At 46.1% G+C, this 18,304-nt stretch overlaps 1 protein-coding gene across 14 annotated transcripts in view; it reads right to left on the bottom strand.

Annotated features, from left to right (window-relative positions):
* TEAD1 (TEA domain transcription factor 1) overlaps nucleotides 1–18,304 on the bottom strand; it is a 258,762-nt gene that overhangs the window by 31,014 nt on the left and 209,444 nt on the right. For 11 of the 14 annotated variants that reach the window (XM_034645739.1, XM_034645740.1, XM_034645742.1 and 8 more), the window contains one exon: nucleotides 8,547–8,720. The exons of 2 other annotated variants lie outside the window; for them this stretch is intronic. In XM_034645739.1, the coding sequence (XP_034501630.1) occupies nucleotides 8,547–8,720 (174 nt within the window). Of the gene's footprint in view, nucleotides 1–7,115; nucleotides 7,728–8,546; nucleotides 8,721–18,304 lie in introns of those variants that run through there. One more of the 14 variants, XM_034645746.1, reaches the window with a different exon arrangement.

The raw sequence follows: 18,304 nt of genomic DNA, 5'->3' as shown, positions 1-18,304 counted from the left end.
TGAAACTATTTCTATTAAGAACCTGACGACTCCAGAGACAGCCTGGAAAACCTTCGGTGTGAATCTCTCAAGGTGTCCTCCCTGGCTTCAGAACATTGCTTTAGAAGCATCACCCAATAAACTATCAGATGTTTCCTCTATGGGCATGCGATGTCCGAGCTGGCTCCCGGGCAGGTGTCATCATGGCACCTGATGTATACCGATTTCTCTAGGTGAACTGAATGAAATGAAATGACTTTTCAGCCAACAGCTTTTTTAAAAGAACTGTTAAAAATCTGCTATATACACTGCACTGCTGGATAAACAAAAGCTACAGATGGGATCCCTCCTCCCTGGGGGAGGTCCACAGAGAAGTGTAGGATGTAGGGCTGGGAAAACAGGAAGGAAGCAATGCTAGGCAGCAGTCAAAGCAGAGAATGCTAACAAGCTTCAGATTATTTTCCTTATGAAATCAAACCAAACAGGATGCATGTGCAGGTTTACTGACTCCCCTGTCCCCCCACCTGAAGTACCAGAACCTGTCTATAAGAGATGGTTTAAAAAAAACAGACCACTGGTGAAGATGATCATATAACCACAGTCTACCCAGAATATTTACTATGTATTAGCCTCATAAATACCTCTGAGCATAGTGGTTTTACTTGCTAATCTTCCTTCCACCTAAATCATGCCACCACTCGATACCGGTCTTGTAATTTCAGGACACTACTTTGAGATGAGACCAAAGTACAGAGACACGGAAGCCTTGTTGAACTGAAAGGCCCTTTTCCTTGCTGATAGCAGTTTACGACATGCGGGGAATAAATCATTCCATTTTGCTAACTTCCTTCTCCGTGAATAGCAATGGGTGGGTTTGGTTCCAAATGATAGACTCAAGTCTACAAGTCCAATCAAAATCACGCGAATCCAATTAGACACAGGCTGCCACTCCAGAGGGGGCCATTCAGGCTTCCATGTGCACCCGGTGTCTCTTTACATAAAGCCCAGTTGTTTATTTATAGTGCCTGTCATTTTGTCCAACAAATGTGATTTCATTCCTACCGAGATAAAAGCATCTTCTAAAGGCCGCCCTCCTTCCAGATAACCTGCTTTCCCTCTCTCTGTTTTATAAAATCTGCTCACACCTGCCCTTGTTAGTCAAACTAGCCTTTCTTTTTCTTCCCCTAGAAAAATAGGTTAAAAAAGTTGAATGACTAGAAATATATTTATTGTTAATTATTTAAGTTGAATGATAATTCCAAGAATTTTAAAAAGCAAAACATTATGAATGACCACAGGGTTAACATCAAAAATCCTGGTTTCTAAAATACCACTAATGTAATAATAACTTGAGAGAAAAAAAGAAACATTATAAAATGTGTATAAAATTTTTCTTTAACCACAGGACCCATATCCATACGATTTCATTTTCATAGTACTTATTATTCCAATCAAAGTTTAAGACTAAGTCTGCATCCTACTAAATATTCTTCTAAATCGTTTCTGGCTCTAAGGTTATAGTAATACATGGCTTTCTTTGAACCAGTGCATCCCCAAGCTCAACACTCCTGAACACCCTGGTAGGATAGAGTAGAATTTTGAGGCCCCTTCAAAAATATTAGTTTCACTGTGTTTCTTATTTGGTTAAACCCATAATTCTGTTTATTTCCTTCAGTAAACCACATGTGGCTGGAAATAAACATCTTTTGAAAGTCAGCTGCAAATGGGACTTGGGTTTCTGTCTTTCAGGATTCACAAAGGAATCACACCCACACCCTGTCTAGCTTTGGGAATTCTATGGTCAATTTCAAGACAGTTGGCATTTTATCTTAAATTAGCTCTTCGTCTGACCTAACACTGGCAACCTATCTGCATGAGTCTCAGTGCTGAAATGGAGCTCGACTCTATCCGTTTGCAGGTGGACCTCTTCTGTTCTTGGGACCTACATAGCACCTGACTGATCACGGTTTTATAAGGGAAGAAAAGAAGTCTGGTTTTCTGCCCGTGCAAGTGTTTGCCTCATTTATCACAAATCTGGTTCCACGTTCCTCCTCGATCATAACTTCAATGCTGGCATCAAACTGTAATTTTTCTGGGACGTTTTCAGTAGGGATTCGAATTTAAGCTAAGATGTGCACCCATGTGTAGTACTACCAGTGCAAATAACTCAACTAAGGTGACAGGGGACGGGCGAGATGCCTTCAACTCCGGCTCAGGTCCCCAAGGATAGGCGATGAAAACCCCATCGCTGGAGGGGCGGGCAAGGCACGTACGGAGTCAGCTCTAAGAAGCATCCTACTTCTGGAACTGTGGAGATGCGAACACATGTATGTCTTAGAATTGAGGGAGAACAGTACATTCAACCTTATTAATAGTTTCTACAGAGAATGACAAAAGATTAAAGTCTTGGAGGAGAAAGACAGATGACGAGGGATTCAAAAAGCAAAGTGACGAGAGAAAGTTGTTCTGTTTTAAATTACGCCACGCCAGCCTGATGAGGATGTCTGCTCTGCTTCCTCCGTGCCTAACTACCTTACCTAAGCAGCTTGGCTATTTACACACCACACAAACACGTACACGCACACACTTATATATAAAGTACTATTATCAATATTTAATAAAATAAGAATGGCTGAATTAGGATATGCCCAGTAAACAGGACATCACGTAGTCATTAAAAATGGCAATTAGGGATATAATGGCATATGGCCACATGGAAGGGTGTTAGGTAAGGAAGAAAAGCAGGATACTGGATTTAATGCATTCCTTGATTCAAACTACATAAACATGTATTATATTCGTGATTATATTCGTGGTGCATTTAGGAATGAATTAAAAATGATCTATTTCCGCGACTGTCTAGAATATTATGATGTTGCCTTTGTAATCGTAACATAAACACAATGTCGCTCCTCTAACCCCGCCCCAAAGGCAGCTAACAGCGTGTGTGGATCTTTCTCATAGTCTCAGGATCCGACATGAACTTGCTGGCACCAGCAGTCAGTTCACTGTAGCCTCCACGTAAATGCGCACCAGGGCATCCCACGGCGACCTGACTTGAGAAAGAAACCGGTCTGCTTCCCCTGGGTGACCATCACTGGCTTCCAGTGAGATCAGGGCAGGGGAGGGGCTGGGGACAGAGCTGGGCTCCCTGCAGAGGCCACGCACAAATTTCACGGAAAGGGCATGGATTCCGGGGTCCAGCCGACCCAGCACTGATTAGCTGTGTGACTTTGCAGAAGTCACTCTGCCTCTCTGCGACGCGATTTCTTCATGTGTAAAGTGGGAATAATCACACGTGCCTCAGGAGGATTAAATCAGATCAAGTACGTGCTTATGCCTGGCACAGTGCCTGGCTCAAAAAAGGAACTCATTAAGTCACGTTCAACTACTGAAAAAGAGAGAAAGCCCTTTCCCTCCCATTCCCGCAAAATCCTTTTTCTTCTCTTTGTAATTAAATATGCTGTAGGATTAAAATGCACAAGAGTGAATGAAAAGTAGGCAAGAAGGAAGAGAAAGGAAATAAATAGGAGACAGTCATGAAAACAAAAAGAGAAAGAATAAAAATAGAGAAGCCAAAATGCAAATAAAGTTGCTGTAACAGGAAGAAGAATCCAAACACTCTCCTGGCTCAAAAATTGTTAAAACCACTGACTGCTCCCTACTGCTGACACAACCACCCCTGAGTCTTTGTCTTTCCTAATTTTTTCACCCACCTACGCTGTCCCTACAAGTGCAGACCCAGCTGCAAGGTCCCTGAAGGCACCTGAACTCACCTGAATGGGTCTCCCCTGTATCTTGTATCTTGGTGCTCCCGCTAGCCAGCCCCTTGCCACCATGCTCACTGTCATCTCCCCCTACCCTAACACTGGCAGCCATAATGATCGAAGGAGGTGGTGAGTGACCCTTAACGTCTCATTGGTGCAAAGGTAAAATGGTAGAAACCACTTAAGAAAACAGCTTGGCAGTTTCTTAAGTTAAATGTGGAGTTACCATGTGACCCAGCAACTCTACTCCTATGGAAAAACGCCGAGAAAAATGTTGCAAACGAAACCATACGTCCACACAAAGACCTGTACGCAGAGACTTCATAGCCGCCTTATTGGACCAAAGCCTGAAGTGGAAACAATCCACAAGTCTGTCAACTAGTGAATGGATAAGCAAAACGTGGTATGTCCATATGACGGGCTACTCGTAGGCAACAGAAAACTGCTAACTGGTGGCATGCTGTAACATAGACGCACCTCAAAAACAGTGTAAGGGAAGAAGCCAGGTGCAAACTTCCACACCCTGAAGGATTCTACTCACATGAAATGTTCAGAAAAGGCAAATCTGTATAGACAGAAAGTAGATTAGTGGTCGTCTGGAGATGGGAGTGGGAACAGGGATTGCCTGCAAACAAGCACAGGGGATCTTTCTGGAATGACAGAAATAGTCTAAAATTTGATTACAGTGATGGTTATACAACTCTAAATTTTTCTAAAAATCACTGAATTTTAAGGGGCAAATTTTATGGTTTGTAATTTATACCTCAATAAGGCTCTTATAAAAAAAATATCTCACCAGATACATAGCCATCCACAGGGGTCTTTGGGTGTCCCCCACCATTAGGGTGTGAGAGATGATAATGCTAACAGGGTAGGGGCCACCCCGGCCTCTGCCAGTCATTTCCGTGCTGGGACCCGAGTCCCCAGGTGCCAGTTGGGGTCCTCCACCCTGAGAGCAGCGGAGTGACTGCTCCTTGGTGGCCCCATACCGTTCACCTTGAGGTGCAGGCACTCACTCAGGGTAGCACTCGGTATTTCCTCCACAGCAAACCCCTGACCTTGTCTAGCCCGATGGAGCCCAGGCTGCACGTGGCTGATGTTCTGAAAATAGTTGGAGGAGTCATACGAGCAATCAAGAGTCAGCCTGATTTTGACGACTTCAGGCACTTTGAGACAGAGAGAAAAGGGGGGAGAATAAAGATCAGGTGTAGGACCTCTGTTGAAATTTACTGAATTCACACAAAACCAAGAAAATCTGCTAAGCAAATTGCTGATACACAAAATATTTCAAAGGGAGTGTTGAACCTACCTAAGAAACACCCATTCCTGATACCCAAGGATAGATATTCTAAATATAATTTATTCTCACTGAGGCATTAGAGGAAGCCAGTGAGACTTCAAATCGCAGCAAACTGTAAGCCTAATTCAATGGCCTTTCCTCATTTGACATTGTTGAGACTGAATGTCTTTATAAAGGTTAAGTACTGCTCACCATTATACTGGACTGAAGTCTTCTAACACATTCATAGAAGTGCTCGATTTTAATCCTGCAAATGTTAATTTAATAAATTTATATCTAATCTCAGAGCAATTGTTTCTCCATTTGGACATTTCACAATAGCGACCACACTTCTCACATCCGCAATCTAGATCTCATTACTTGGGGATCCATGACCAGAGTGCCCGGTCGGTGAAAGCATTTGTTAAAATCATCCCAAGCAAAATGGGAAATTTTGGAAGCAAAAACAAATACAACTTTCTATAGACTTTCCATTCTACTTTATATTCAAATAACATGCTAATTATGAGAAATCTTATTATCATTAAAAAGCAATACTGCTTCATTTGAAAATACTGAAAATGGTTTCCTTTCATCATATCCTACCATTTCTGATTAATTATAATTAATTTGAGTAGAATGGCCTCTTTTTATATCCTTCACAACAGTGGCTTTTAACCTTCTTGGTCTCAGGACCCCTTTCTGCTCTTAAAATCCACTGAGGACCTCAAACAGCATTTGTTTCTGCAGGTTACATCTATCCATACTTTTTGTATCGGAAATTTAAACGGAGAGCATTTTAAAAAATATTACCTACCTAAAAACATCTTTTCTTTTTTTAAATTAGACATACCTATACTTTCAAAGAAAAGAAAAATTGGAACGGTAGTACTGTTTTACACTTTAGAAATATATTTAATGTGCGCCTTCCTAGAAAATACCTGGATTCTCAAACATGCTTCTAACTGCTTGTCATGATGTGTTGCTTTGGTTGAAGTACATGAAGGAAATCCAGCCTAACATAAATCTGGAACTAGAAAAGGGAAGAGTATTTTAATAGGCTCTTCAGAACTGTGGTCATTTTTCTTTGATACTACACCAAAACTTAGCAAGAGACAGTTTCTTAAAAATTAGCTGCAGTGTTGGGGCGCCTGGGTGGCTCAGTGGGTTAAGCGTCTGCCTTTGGCTCTGGTCACGATCCCAGGGTCCTGGGATCAAGTCCCGCAACGGGCTCCCTGTTCAGTGGGGAGCCTGCTTCTCCCTCTCTGTGTCCCTCTGCCTCTCCCCCTGCTTGTGCTCACTCTCTTTCTCAAATAAATAAGTAAAAATCTTTTTTAAAAAATTAGCTGCAGTGTGGAATCTGAAACCACATCAATGAACTTTTCAAATTCTATTACATGAAAATCCACTGGCTTATCTTACATAATACCAAAAAAAAAAAAAAAATCACTTTTGTTAATATGGCTGTGGATCTCACCAGAAAAGTCTGTTAAATATTGGGAAGCCGTGAAGTTCATGGAGGTGGATACGAGTTTTCCAGAATTCTTATTTTTACTAGAAAGCTGGAATTTTCTCTTTAGTCATAAATAGTGTTCATTGCTTTCCTGGAGGTGGCAAGGCAGGCAGGCTCAATGCGTTCGTTTGCAATGTGTACTCTAGGTCCAAGATGTCATAAAATTTACAAAGGACATTCTTGGTGTAACTAGTTCTCTCTCTCTTTTTAAACTGTGTGTGCAGTTTTACCCTTCTGCTTTTCAACTATCAGCCTGCATATCGGCAGCGTGCACAAGCCAGATAATGGCTCAGTGTCATAGTGAAAACAGCTCTGGCCTGCTCAGCCCCTCGAAAGGATACTGATGAACTCCCCAGGGGTCCCCAGGCCATACTTAGAAAACTGCTGTGTGACCACATAATAACTGACCTCCAGCCACCTTTCAAGTCACAAGTGGCAGCCCCCAATTTAGAAAGGCATTACTGCTTGTGCAGGTTATCCAAATGTACTCCCCATCCCAAGAACCTTAATGTAAGTAGAAGGCTATTTCCACCACCCAAATTCGATACGGAACCATGAAAAGTGGAATCTAGTTACCACGTAAGGATACAAGAAACTATACAAACTAAATTTAATATGGAAGTTCTCCAAGAAATTTAAAACATATATTTTTCCATAACTTATCCACTTGTTTCCCCATTTGTTGGGCTTTCTTGTGTAAGGCTTTGCTCGGTACTGGAGAAATGGAGCGTTCTTGGTGGACAGGACCCCCCGGGGCAGCTAGGGCTCGCAGGGTGTGAAGCAACCAGGAAACACAGCAGAGACGCTACCACCAAACTTCTCTAATTACAAGGCCCCGGGGCCTCGCCCTACAAGTAGCCTGTCCTTTGTAATCTCGGAGTCTGTTTTCTTAGCTGGACAGGAGGCAAATTCCACTTACCACCGTGAGGACTGGGGGAAGTGCCTGGAAAGCATCAGCAGAGCCCCCAGCGGGTATTCAATAAGTGGTAGCCACTGTTACGAGTAAGGTGCCCCGGAGGCAGTCCGGGTCCAGAGGGGAGTAGGACACACATCCAAGTAATTAGGACCCAGCCTGGGAACTGATTAACCACAAAATGCGCTGGGAGTAAAAGGAAAATCAATGGTCTGCCTAAGGGAGGAAGGGGCCATAATAAAGAAGACACCACCTCAAAGGAAGGAGGAGTTGGCCCTGTGGGAGAGAAGAAAGAGTAAGAAGTCCGTCAGACACACTCAGAGCAGCTGGGCATGGGGCAGCTAGCAAGGAAAACACCCTGCAACCAGCTCACTTAGGGCCTTTGATGCCATGCTAAGCGGCACAAACATCTGAGGAGATTTTCTAGAGGCTGAGACCTTACAAACACTCATCGCTAACAGGTCATCTTGCTGCCTTGGTGTCCTCACCTCCACACATTGTACTCACGCCTGTGGCCTGTTAGCCGTCCCCTGGCCTGAGCTTGACTAGTGCAGAAAGAACAGAAAAGCTCCTCTCAGAGGCCGGGGGACGGCAGGAGGCCCCAGCCGCTAGGGATATCCGCCCTTGCTGTTTTAAAGCCCAAATGAGGCACATCCTGGGCGAAGCCATTTTGTATCCTCTCTGCCACTTATAAAATCTGGAAGCATGAAACTTTATCTTCATCCCAGCCCCCTTCTGCCTCAGGTCCAGGGCTCCAGTGGAATTGATAGGTCACCTCGCTTCATGGAGTGAGAACAGAGAGGGGCTAGTGCCCGTATTTTCCAGCCCAGCTCCAGCCACCTGTGAAGTCTCCAGCCACTGCTCGAGGGAGCCCTGAAGCCCACAGAGGCCTCCCATCTCTCTTGTTCTTGGGCAGGGACACCAAATGCTACCTGGTTGCGTTTGTACCTGAGGGTGGACCACAAGGCCAGCCTGAGGGCAGCCCCCCAGGTGCAGTCAGCGAGCACCCACGACCAGCCTCGCTGCCCCGCACGCACGTACGGGAGGCGCCCGTTCCAATGAAACCCACCGCCACCACAGCAATGTCTTACTCACCCAGAATTTTACGAGGAAGAAGGCATTTTGAGGGCCTTTTCCAAACAGTTCCTTTAAGCCACCTTTCTTTTCAGGAAATTTGTCATAAATCTGACGAATGTCCACTGATTCGAGCAATGGGTCACTGTAAGAATGGTTGGCATGCCCAATGTGCACGAAGAGGTGTTTGTTGTACTGTAAGAAACCAACAGAAACATTCCCATTACAAACCCTTTGGTCAACCTGCGGCACATCCATCTTGAACTGGAAGAAGAGCAGTGGTCTCAAAATCCTGGACTTAACACCTTGAACAGCCTAGGTAGGGTCTGTGCCTTTGAAAAGACGGAGACGTTAGGAAAAGTCATTATAGCTCAGGGTTAAAACCATCATTGCCTTTTATCGACAGGGGTATCAATTTTTGCTCAAAAAGGCTTTTCGTAGACATAGTAGTAAATAACATCTGAAGTTACCTGACTACCAAACCAAGAAACTATTCTATATCCAATTTCACCTGACTCAACTGGAAAGGGGAGCAACACCCTTTGGAGCCCAATATTTACAGTTCAGCCCAATGAGGAATATGTGTGTGGTCAACAAACATCATCACCCAGAATGCACTTCTTGCTCCAGCTCCCCCAGCAACAGCACAGCTGCAGTGCTCTGGGCAATGGTACCCACCGACTTCCAAGGAGTGTGGAGCCTCTTTCTCAGCAGTGCCCTCAGTAACCAGTCTAAAGCTTCTGCATAGGGGCTGGACAGTACATGGCTGTCAGTGCTAAGTTAGGGTCAGAACAGATCATGGAGAGGATTTTGGTTCAAGGTCATATGGGGCCAGTAATCAGAGACACAGGTCACTCATTCACCAACCAACCAACCAACCAAAACCCAGTTAAAGTCTTTTAACTTACAAAAGAAACTCTTTTTTCTCCTTGCTTTGGTATAAAACAAGGTAACTGGACCACAAAGGAGCTGTCCAAACCAATGGTTCTCAAGGAACATTTAAAAATCACCAATGCCTGGGGCCATCCAGGCTACAGGGGAATCCCAGAAAATGAGGCCAGGCATCAGTAATTTTTAATAGGCATTAAATGGATTCCAGTATGCAGCCGGGTTTGAGAACCGCTGGCCAACACTTTCTACTCCAGACCCTCCGTGCCTGTTGTTGGGGCTAAGAAGACTGTAACACCAACCTAACAAGATGCAAAGACACCTGCGGGTGTCAGGGTTGCGGGGGGATCAGAACCCAACAGGGCTCATGTGAGAAATTCCACAGCCCTACTCACCTGGCACTCCCTATTTACTTTTCAAGTTCAAATGGATATTTCTCCAACTAGAGTCCTTCAGAGTACCATTAGAAATGAGAAGTCCCAAATAAAAGAAGGCTTGGTGAAAGCCGCCTACCAGAAGAGTACTGTATCCTGCCTAAGAGTTTGGGGTCTGGACTCAGCCTGCTCGAGCACAAAACTTTGTGCCCACTGAAAATTAGCTAAGACACTGGGCAAGTGCCTCTCCAGTCTGTAAGATGGGGAAGCGCTGGTCTCTGCCTCCTAGGGTCACTACGGGGTTTAAATCAGTAACTGCATATGAGAATTCACGGATTCAACGAACAGTCAACGATAAATACTAGCTATTATCATTGTTTTCTAAAACCCCCCTTCTTTGAGCATAGCTAAAAAAACATTTCTTAACTTGGTATAACCCAAAGCTTCCTAAACTCATGTGGTCACAAAACCCAACAGATGTGTCCTGAAGAAATGTTGGTTTCAATCCATGACATGCTACGCAGGCACTGGATCTCTGGCCGCAGGACCAAACGGCAGGAGACTCGACAACCCATCCGATGTCAGTGGTCCACGGTGCTGGATGCCTGACCGTGGTGGCCAGGGCCTGGCATCTCCTGGGAGAGGCCTAAGCCCTCTCCTGCTCAACATCAGAGGGCTATGTCTACCAAAGCTTCAAAATCCCTAAGAGGTATTAGGTGAAATGAAAAAGGGGAACCTGCCATGCTCTGCCCAGCTAGCCGCTAGCTTTCAGGTGTGACTGAGGGCTGGGAACCACTCTGCAGGGATGGAGTATGCCTGCGATGGAAGAGAATTTTTTAAATGAAGTCAAAGCCACTGCCAGGTTGGGGAGCTGAGATTATGGGGTACAGTGGAACGTCTTTGACCTTTTGTAAATGTTCCCAAATGTTGTCGTCACATTTTTTCAATTATAAGCAAACAGAAGCCCACAGGAATGTACAAGGCACTCTTGCTAATGAGCTTCCATTCTCATTAGTGGGTAGAGGGAGAAAAAAACAACACAGATGCCGGTGTAATGGCAGCCAGAGAGGCCAGGATGAATGAGTAGTGTGTGCCTCGTGTCTACACCTCTGCTCATTCTCCACTTACCCACCATTCTGAGAGCTGACGGCCAGAGGCGCTGTTCTTTCATTATGCAGACGACTGGCCTGCTGCACATGCATCCATCCAACCCTTATTACTGACCTCCGCTGGCAGCAAGCTCCCAGCCCCACCTAGCTCCGTCCGGGAGGCCCCGTTTCTGTCCTGTCGTGTGCCACCTGCAGGCAGCGAGTTAATGGGCAAGGAGGCAACACGAGCAGAGCTATGGGGACACCTGTGGTCAGAACCGCAGACTCTCTGTTGAATAAGCCGCTCTCAGCTCCTCCTCCTTGGCAGCCGTCCATGGCGGGCAGAGCTGGGGTGGAGGTAAGAAGCTGAGACTTGCAGTCTTTTTTGCTCCCAACATCCAAAGGCCCCTGCAGTGTACTGCTGGAACGCAGGACCTCTATGTTTCAAGAGGACAGGAAGGCGAATGGAGGGCAACATCTACCATACTTTTTAACGGGGGCCATGAAGATATGGCCGAAAACCAAGGTGCTGAGCGCAAAGCACAAAAACTCTGGAACCAGATGAGAACCTGAAATCTCAGTTTTGCTCATATGTGCAACGGGGATACAGTATGTATGACACCCAACAGGAGTGAAGATGAAAGGGGACGAGGCACAGAGGGTGCTCAGCATAGGGCCCAGCATATAAGGAGTGTGGGATAAATCGTAGCTGCTAAGGTTACTGTTGTTGTGGCTGATTATTATGTGAGATCACTAGATCCTGGGGGAGAAGAAAAGAACTTGCCTGCGTTAGCTACCCCTTCTGCCTAGCAAAGAAGAAATAAACACAAGTAAGCCAAGAGCTAGGAGCAAGTTGTGAAGCCATGGGACTGTTCAAATCCTCGATTCCGGCCCACTCACAACGAGCTTCTCGGGGTGAGGGCCTCTCCTGCACCTCTAGGAAGGAAAAGAGCCGTGTCCACTCACTGCTCTGTGCAACATGCTTTCCACATACGTGACCTCAGGTAATCCTGGCCTCACGATGACACCGTAGGGACATTTTATTAAAGTCATTACACACGGGGAAATGGGAGCTCAGAGATGAACAGACTGGCCTGAGGTCACACTTCCGGGAATAGTCCTGGGGTTAAGAATAAAACTTGGACCTGTCAACACCACAGTCTGTGCATTTGCTGCAAACATCAACCACGTTGCCTCCCAGCAGAAAATGCCTCGGCCCTTCTCACTCAGATCTCCTTTTTCTGAGAGCTGATTTGAGAAAAAAGAAGAAGAAAAAAAGCTAACTAGTGTTTTCAAAGTTCTAAGAAGTGAAATTAGAATTCAGGACAAACCATGATTCGCAGATGCAGCAGACAGACTCTTCAAAGGTTTCTATTTTGAGGAAGTTACCTTTGTGCCCAAGTGGCTGAAATGAACTGAGAACGGCAGGCTCTCTTTGCCAAAGGAAACCGGGCACTGCCTCTCCGAGGCTGTGACGTGAAACCAAACCCTGACTGCTGGCATCTGGGTGCCTTTCTTCCTGCCAAGAGGTGACTTTGTTTCTAAGAATACAAAGGACTAAAGAAGGTATCCTGGAGACCACAGCAGTGAGACAAACAGCCCTCCCTCTCCCCTTAATTCAACCTGGGTAGGTCAGGAATCCCTCTGCCCCCAAATCCAGAAGACTGAAAATAAGAAATCTACCTGATATGTTTGGGTTCAAGTTTTGATCAAATCAAAACTCCAAAAGAACCACTTGGTAAAGCTCTAACTACTTCCCATCCTGTCAGTTCTCCTTATAAGGGAAGAAGGCCAGGATGAATATCTTATTTCCCTCTCTGCTTCCCACATAAATCCCATTTTGTTTTCAGCAATGGTGGTTTCCCCAAAATTAAAGGTGAAGCACAAAACCAAAAAAGGGCAATTCTACATAATAGGGCAGGAAACAAATATTTGCAACACACCAACAGCAACAACTAAAATCCCCAGCAACGACTATTTCTGCCTGCAAGATATAAGCAGAAACAGGGTGAATGTCAAGAAGTCATGCATACTAAAGCCCCAAACTAAATTTCCTTGATATCCAAAATAGAGGTTAACGTTGGTTTGTTCAATTATAAAAAAGTCTCCTTAGGCACTCAGGAGATATGTTGATTATTAACATATCAATGACACCAACAAAAAACCAATGACACTCACTCTGCTTATGTCTTTTATGGATTTTAGTAGAACAAAGCAGCATTCCTATGACACATTCTATGCTAGGCACAGGGAATCCAAGACCTAATAGTACAAAATCCCTCTCTTCAAAGAACCTAAGAGTTGAATGTACGGAGCCAGCTTCCTGCCTTTACAAAGTCATATATTTACCCATGTAAACATATGTTCTCAATGATTCCCACAGAGAAGACTGGGAATAAAAGACAGTCAACATTTCCTCTCCTATACATCACATGACTTAAATCATCATTCACGTGCTCTTTTTCTATGAATGGCTGTATTCTCCAGCACTAAACATACAGTGTTATTTGTTAGCAAGGAGAACACATGTGGAACTCACTTGAAAATGTGCATCAGGTTTCACAAGTCGAAGGTGGAAACCATGATGAGAACCAAGTTACCCATCACATCTGAGAGCAGAACACACTTGGATTTGTAAGGTTTCAGAAGATTAACCCTTCCTGCAACTACTCTCAGCTAGGCACAGGAGGCTGTTTTCACAAAATGAGGGAATACATCACAAGAGGGAGATGGGGCGCTAATCCAGGAGAGGGAGAAAAGAAAGCACTGGCTCAGTAGCTAGGCGGCTGACCTGGACAGCAGCCAGTCCGGGGTGGACGAGGAGCCGGAGGGCTGCTGGAGGGGTGTCACCAAAGGGACAATGGACTTGAAAGATTCCCTGACTTATCGACCATCTGGACAAGAGTTTGAGAATTCTGTTAGAAACGTTGAAGATAAATTTGTATAGGTATATAAAAACGGATTAAAAAAAGAGGTAGTAACAAATCCTAGGGAAAAAATTTTACAATCAAGAAAATGGTTCTCATACATCACACATTAACCATGCTGTATGTGACATTTACAGGCTTGTAATACAAACACTGAGTGTTCATTAAACCAAAAATTGTGATATAACCAGACTGAGGAATAGGGAGGGAAGAGAACAAGGGCTCAATTTATTTAGAGAGCTAAGTTCCGGTCTTCCATAGTAAGAAGTCAACAGAAAATGTCTGAAATTAATGGACTGAAATATACACTATGAACATGCTATTTGGAAATATGGAGATAATATACGAAGAAATGGCTGAAAGGCTGTAAGTAGCTATCCCTAAGGGGTAGGATCGGGAGGTGGGGAGACACGGAGCGGAGGACTGCTGCTTTTCTTTACCCGCTGTAAGTCTGGTTCAATTTGGCTTATATACAAAGCACACGTATGACTTTACTAAATTAAATAAACAGCCAACCGAAAACTATTTTGGAACATCGTAGAGTTTTTTGAGGAAAAGAAAGAACTATAAAGGGAAACAAAAACATTAAGAGCTGTGCTTCAGGGTGTCTATTCTAGTTGGTCACAAGTTCCCTGGACTCGAAAGGAACTTGGTCAGATCAGAGCCTTCCTATGGCTTGAATAGTCAGGATGACTGAGCAGAAGCTGGGACTCCTGTCTGCCTGCAGGGTTCACCAAAACACCAGCGTTGCACCAGCAAATTCCCACCTGCATCAAGACTGTCCCGCAGCCCAGCGGCACCTGACACAACCTTAATACACAGATTTCTTTTTTGTCTTGGGAAAATGCCCATTTTCTCTTTTTATCATTATAATTCCTCCAGCTATTCTTCAGGCAGTTGTAAACAGTGACGAGGGTGAAGATAATCCTAAAAACTCAACAAGTTACTTGCAATGGGTTATTTAGCTACCCTGGGGGTTTTAACGAAGGGATTTTCCTCCTCTCCCAAATCTGTTCTCAGGTTACTTTCTTTCCTGCTCCCGCCTTCTCCTCCCCTCTCTGCTGCTTGGGAAAGCTCAGAGAGGGGTGAGGAACACTGGAACTCTGGAGTCGGCTGGGGTCTGTGCCTGAATCCTGGTGCAGGGGCTACTTCCTAGTGGGGTCATCTAAAATGGGCAAGTTCAGCCCCCTGGGGCAACTTCCACATCCGTAATCCAGGAGTAATCACAGTACCTATCTTGAAGGAGTGTCACAAGGATTAAATGAGATAATGTGCGGAAAATACATAACGCTGTGCGTGCACAATTTGTTACTATTATTGCCACGTAATCATGATATTTCTTTACTTCAGACAAAATAATGTGAAATTAAGATTGTCCTTCTGATAGCAACGAAATGGAAATACCAAAATTTAAAGCACAAATTAAGAGAGGAACGTTTGAGACACATAGGGTGATACCTACTAGTTCCCAAACTGCCATTAGCTACCATAATGCAGGGTGGCTGAGGAGGGCGTGATGTGTACCCAGAGCCTGGAGTGACCTGGCCCCCGAATTTCCCCCAGACACGTAAGTGGCTGCTCTCTGAAGCCTGTCCTTGAAAGTGCCCCTCACCACCCACGAGACAAAAGGGACCAACACAACTCCCAAAAGTGGCCGCTGGGGTTTTCTTTTCTTTCCTTCCTCTTTTTTGAAAGCACAGATAATAGGTTCTATTCCAGAGACCTCTGGTGAGGCAGCTCACTTTCTGTGAAAAAGGACAGAGAAACCCGACAAATCTGTGGGTCCCTGGGCATCTTCCTCCTTGCTGCTTCCTCGGACACGCCCAGAGCTGCACTACACCATCTGACCTGAAGATGGCGCTCTTTTCACAAACTTGTTCCAAAAATTTCAAGTATTTGAAGAACGTAGTAAAACCTTGAAAAATGACTGCTGTCAAATAATACCAAGAGAAAAATTATAATCCACTTAGGAATTTAAAGAAACCAAGACAAATAACTCATGTCAAGGGATGCTAATGTACAAGTTGGAACAGAACAGGGACAGATCACCTACACTGGCTTCCTGTCCCTCTCCTGCCTGGGCTCTGTCCAGACACCCCCAGGGCTGCCTGGGCAGCCTGTGATAACCCCTGGGCCCTGCAGGGACGGGGAGTGGCTGTGGAGCCAAGCCAAGAAGAGTGCCCTGCACATTCAGCGCTTGGGGGGAGCAAGGCAGGCGGTGGGGTGGGGCCTGGCCGGGCTCAAACTCCAGGAGGGCCTCTCCTCCTCTCCAGAGGCACCGGCCCTGTTCTGGCTACTTGGCACCTGGCACTGCTTCATCCCCTCCCCTGTGCTCTTCTCAGAAACCAAGGGCACTGAAAGCAAAGAGTAAGGAGCAAGTGAGTCCTTCCCGTCGGGATCTCACACCGGACGCACCACCTCACACCCCTGCCTCCCACTTTCACCACCACCTTTCTCAGAAAGTGGGTCTTCCCCATGGAGGTGCAGCTGGAAGGGCCCCCAGGCCGCATGCAGGGACAGCAACTGGGAAGGCAGGCGGGTGGGGTGCTGACCAGCCAACGAAAGCAGATGGAGCCTGGCTGGGCCTCTGTGAAATGTCCATAAAACCCAGATTTACAGATGCTTTCAATTGCCTCATCCCCCGATGGCCATGAAAACAGAGGGTGAGTGCCCAGGGCGGCTCAGACACAAGAGTAAACCACGCGCCGCTGTGAGAGGGTGCAGCTGGGTGAGATGAGCGAGGACGGCTCAGCCGCTGTGCGGGACAGAGCGGGGGCGGGGGACCACACCACACCATAGTGAGCCATCCCCCCATCACCCGACAACACTGCGTGGCTTGTGTCCTACCGGAAAAACCTGGGGGAAGCATAAACGCTGGGCACGGCCGACCGTCAGACCAGCTGTAGCCTTCCTCTGAGAACCGGGAAGGCCCAGTGTGCTTTCTGACCATTCCTTCCAAGCACGGGGTGTGCACAGTACCCACACATGGATCAGAAAGAACCAGGCTTTTTGCTTCCTGAGCTGTGTAGCCTGTGGCAAGTTACTGACCCTTTCTGGGTCTTGGCTTCCTGACCTGAACACAGGGATGACACCTGGCCTGCTCTTCTCCAGGGAGTCAATGGAAAGGTCAAACGAAAGAGCAAACAGGACAGGTCCGTATGGGCCCCAGGGTGCCGCGCAGATGCTGGTACACAGGTGTACTGTTACCGAGATCCACCCGCTCGCTGTGAACGGGCTGAGAGAAGGGGCCTCTTTTCGGTAGGACCACAGATCTGCCCCAACAGCTGTCTCCCCGTGAACACATGACCCCCTTCTGAGATGCGGTCCTGCCTCCACAGCCACCGCAGGGCCTGGAAGCTTCTCCAGAGAAACCCCGTCCTTGTCTGCCTGGTCACGACACAGGCGAGGAGTCTCCTGGCACTCCGGAGTCCTCAGCCTGCTTCTGATCGAATTCCTTTATTTCTCCAATCTAGTCCCCATACAAACCACCTGCCCTCATTGTGCCCCAGGCCTCATCGATTTTATACTTCCTGAGAGCGGCACTGGTCACATTCTCCAAACCAAAACCAGGTTCTGTGATCTAACAAAGGAATTTTTGTTGATCTGTAATTTTAGGCCTTTGAAAGGAGCTACAAAAGTATGAAAATTAAATTATTCTTGGGGCCACACTGACCACCTGCCTCTATCTGCAAGGCATTCTCCCTCACAGGTCTGCCGTTTCTTTCCCCAGAGGGGCGGTGGTGGGGGAAAGCATCCTTCTCGGATGATCGTTCCACTCCCAGTCCCCTCCATGTCACGCTGTGAGGGAAGTCATGAAAAAGCACTTGGTACATAAGATCCCCAGAAAGGGTGGTTACTGCTGCCACCGTCGTCCCTTCGACTCCTCAAACCATGGGCTTTGGATTCAGACAAACTTCCAGTAGCCAGCCCTGCCATCGATGAGCCGATTCCTGGGCTCAATTACTTAAACTCTCTGAGCCCCTCTGTCTCTAATACCCATTTCAGCAAGTTTATTTTGACGACAAGAGGCAAGAGCATCATCACCCAGAAGGTTCTTAGCAATCCTGCTTCCTACTGTTTCACGGCTCTTCAAATGACAGCACCGTCCCCGGTCTCCAAACAGTCCTTTCCACTACGCTCTTCCTCCCACAGCCACTCAGCCCCTAATCAGCCCCCAAGGCCTTTTAGTTTTCTCAACACGATGTCTCTCTCCTCTGACATTCCCTATTTTCTGTCCCCACTGGACATGGCCAGGCCGCTGCCCTGGTTTAGTCCTTGCCACCAACACCTGGACCAGAAAGTCACTTCCCTACCCCAGCCTCTCTGATCTGCTGCCACTGTCAGCGTCCTGAACGCACGTCGGACCACATTCTGTCTCTCAAAAAGAGAGTCAGGTAGGAGAATACAGATTCATGTTATGCTCTGTATGTATTAAAACTTCTGGAAAGATTCACAAGAGGGGCGCCTGGGTGGCCTAGTCCGTTAAGCAGCTGCCTTCGGCT

This window comes from Ailuropoda melanoleuca, chromosome 16, assembly GCF_002007445.2.
Source record: "Ailuropoda melanoleuca isolate Jingjing chromosome 16, ASM200744v2, whole genome shotgun sequence".
Taxonomy (NCBI): Eukaryota; Metazoa; Chordata; class Mammalia; order Carnivora; family Ursidae; genus Ailuropoda; species Ailuropoda melanoleuca.
This window is presented reverse-complemented; position numbering and strand designations above follow the sequence as displayed.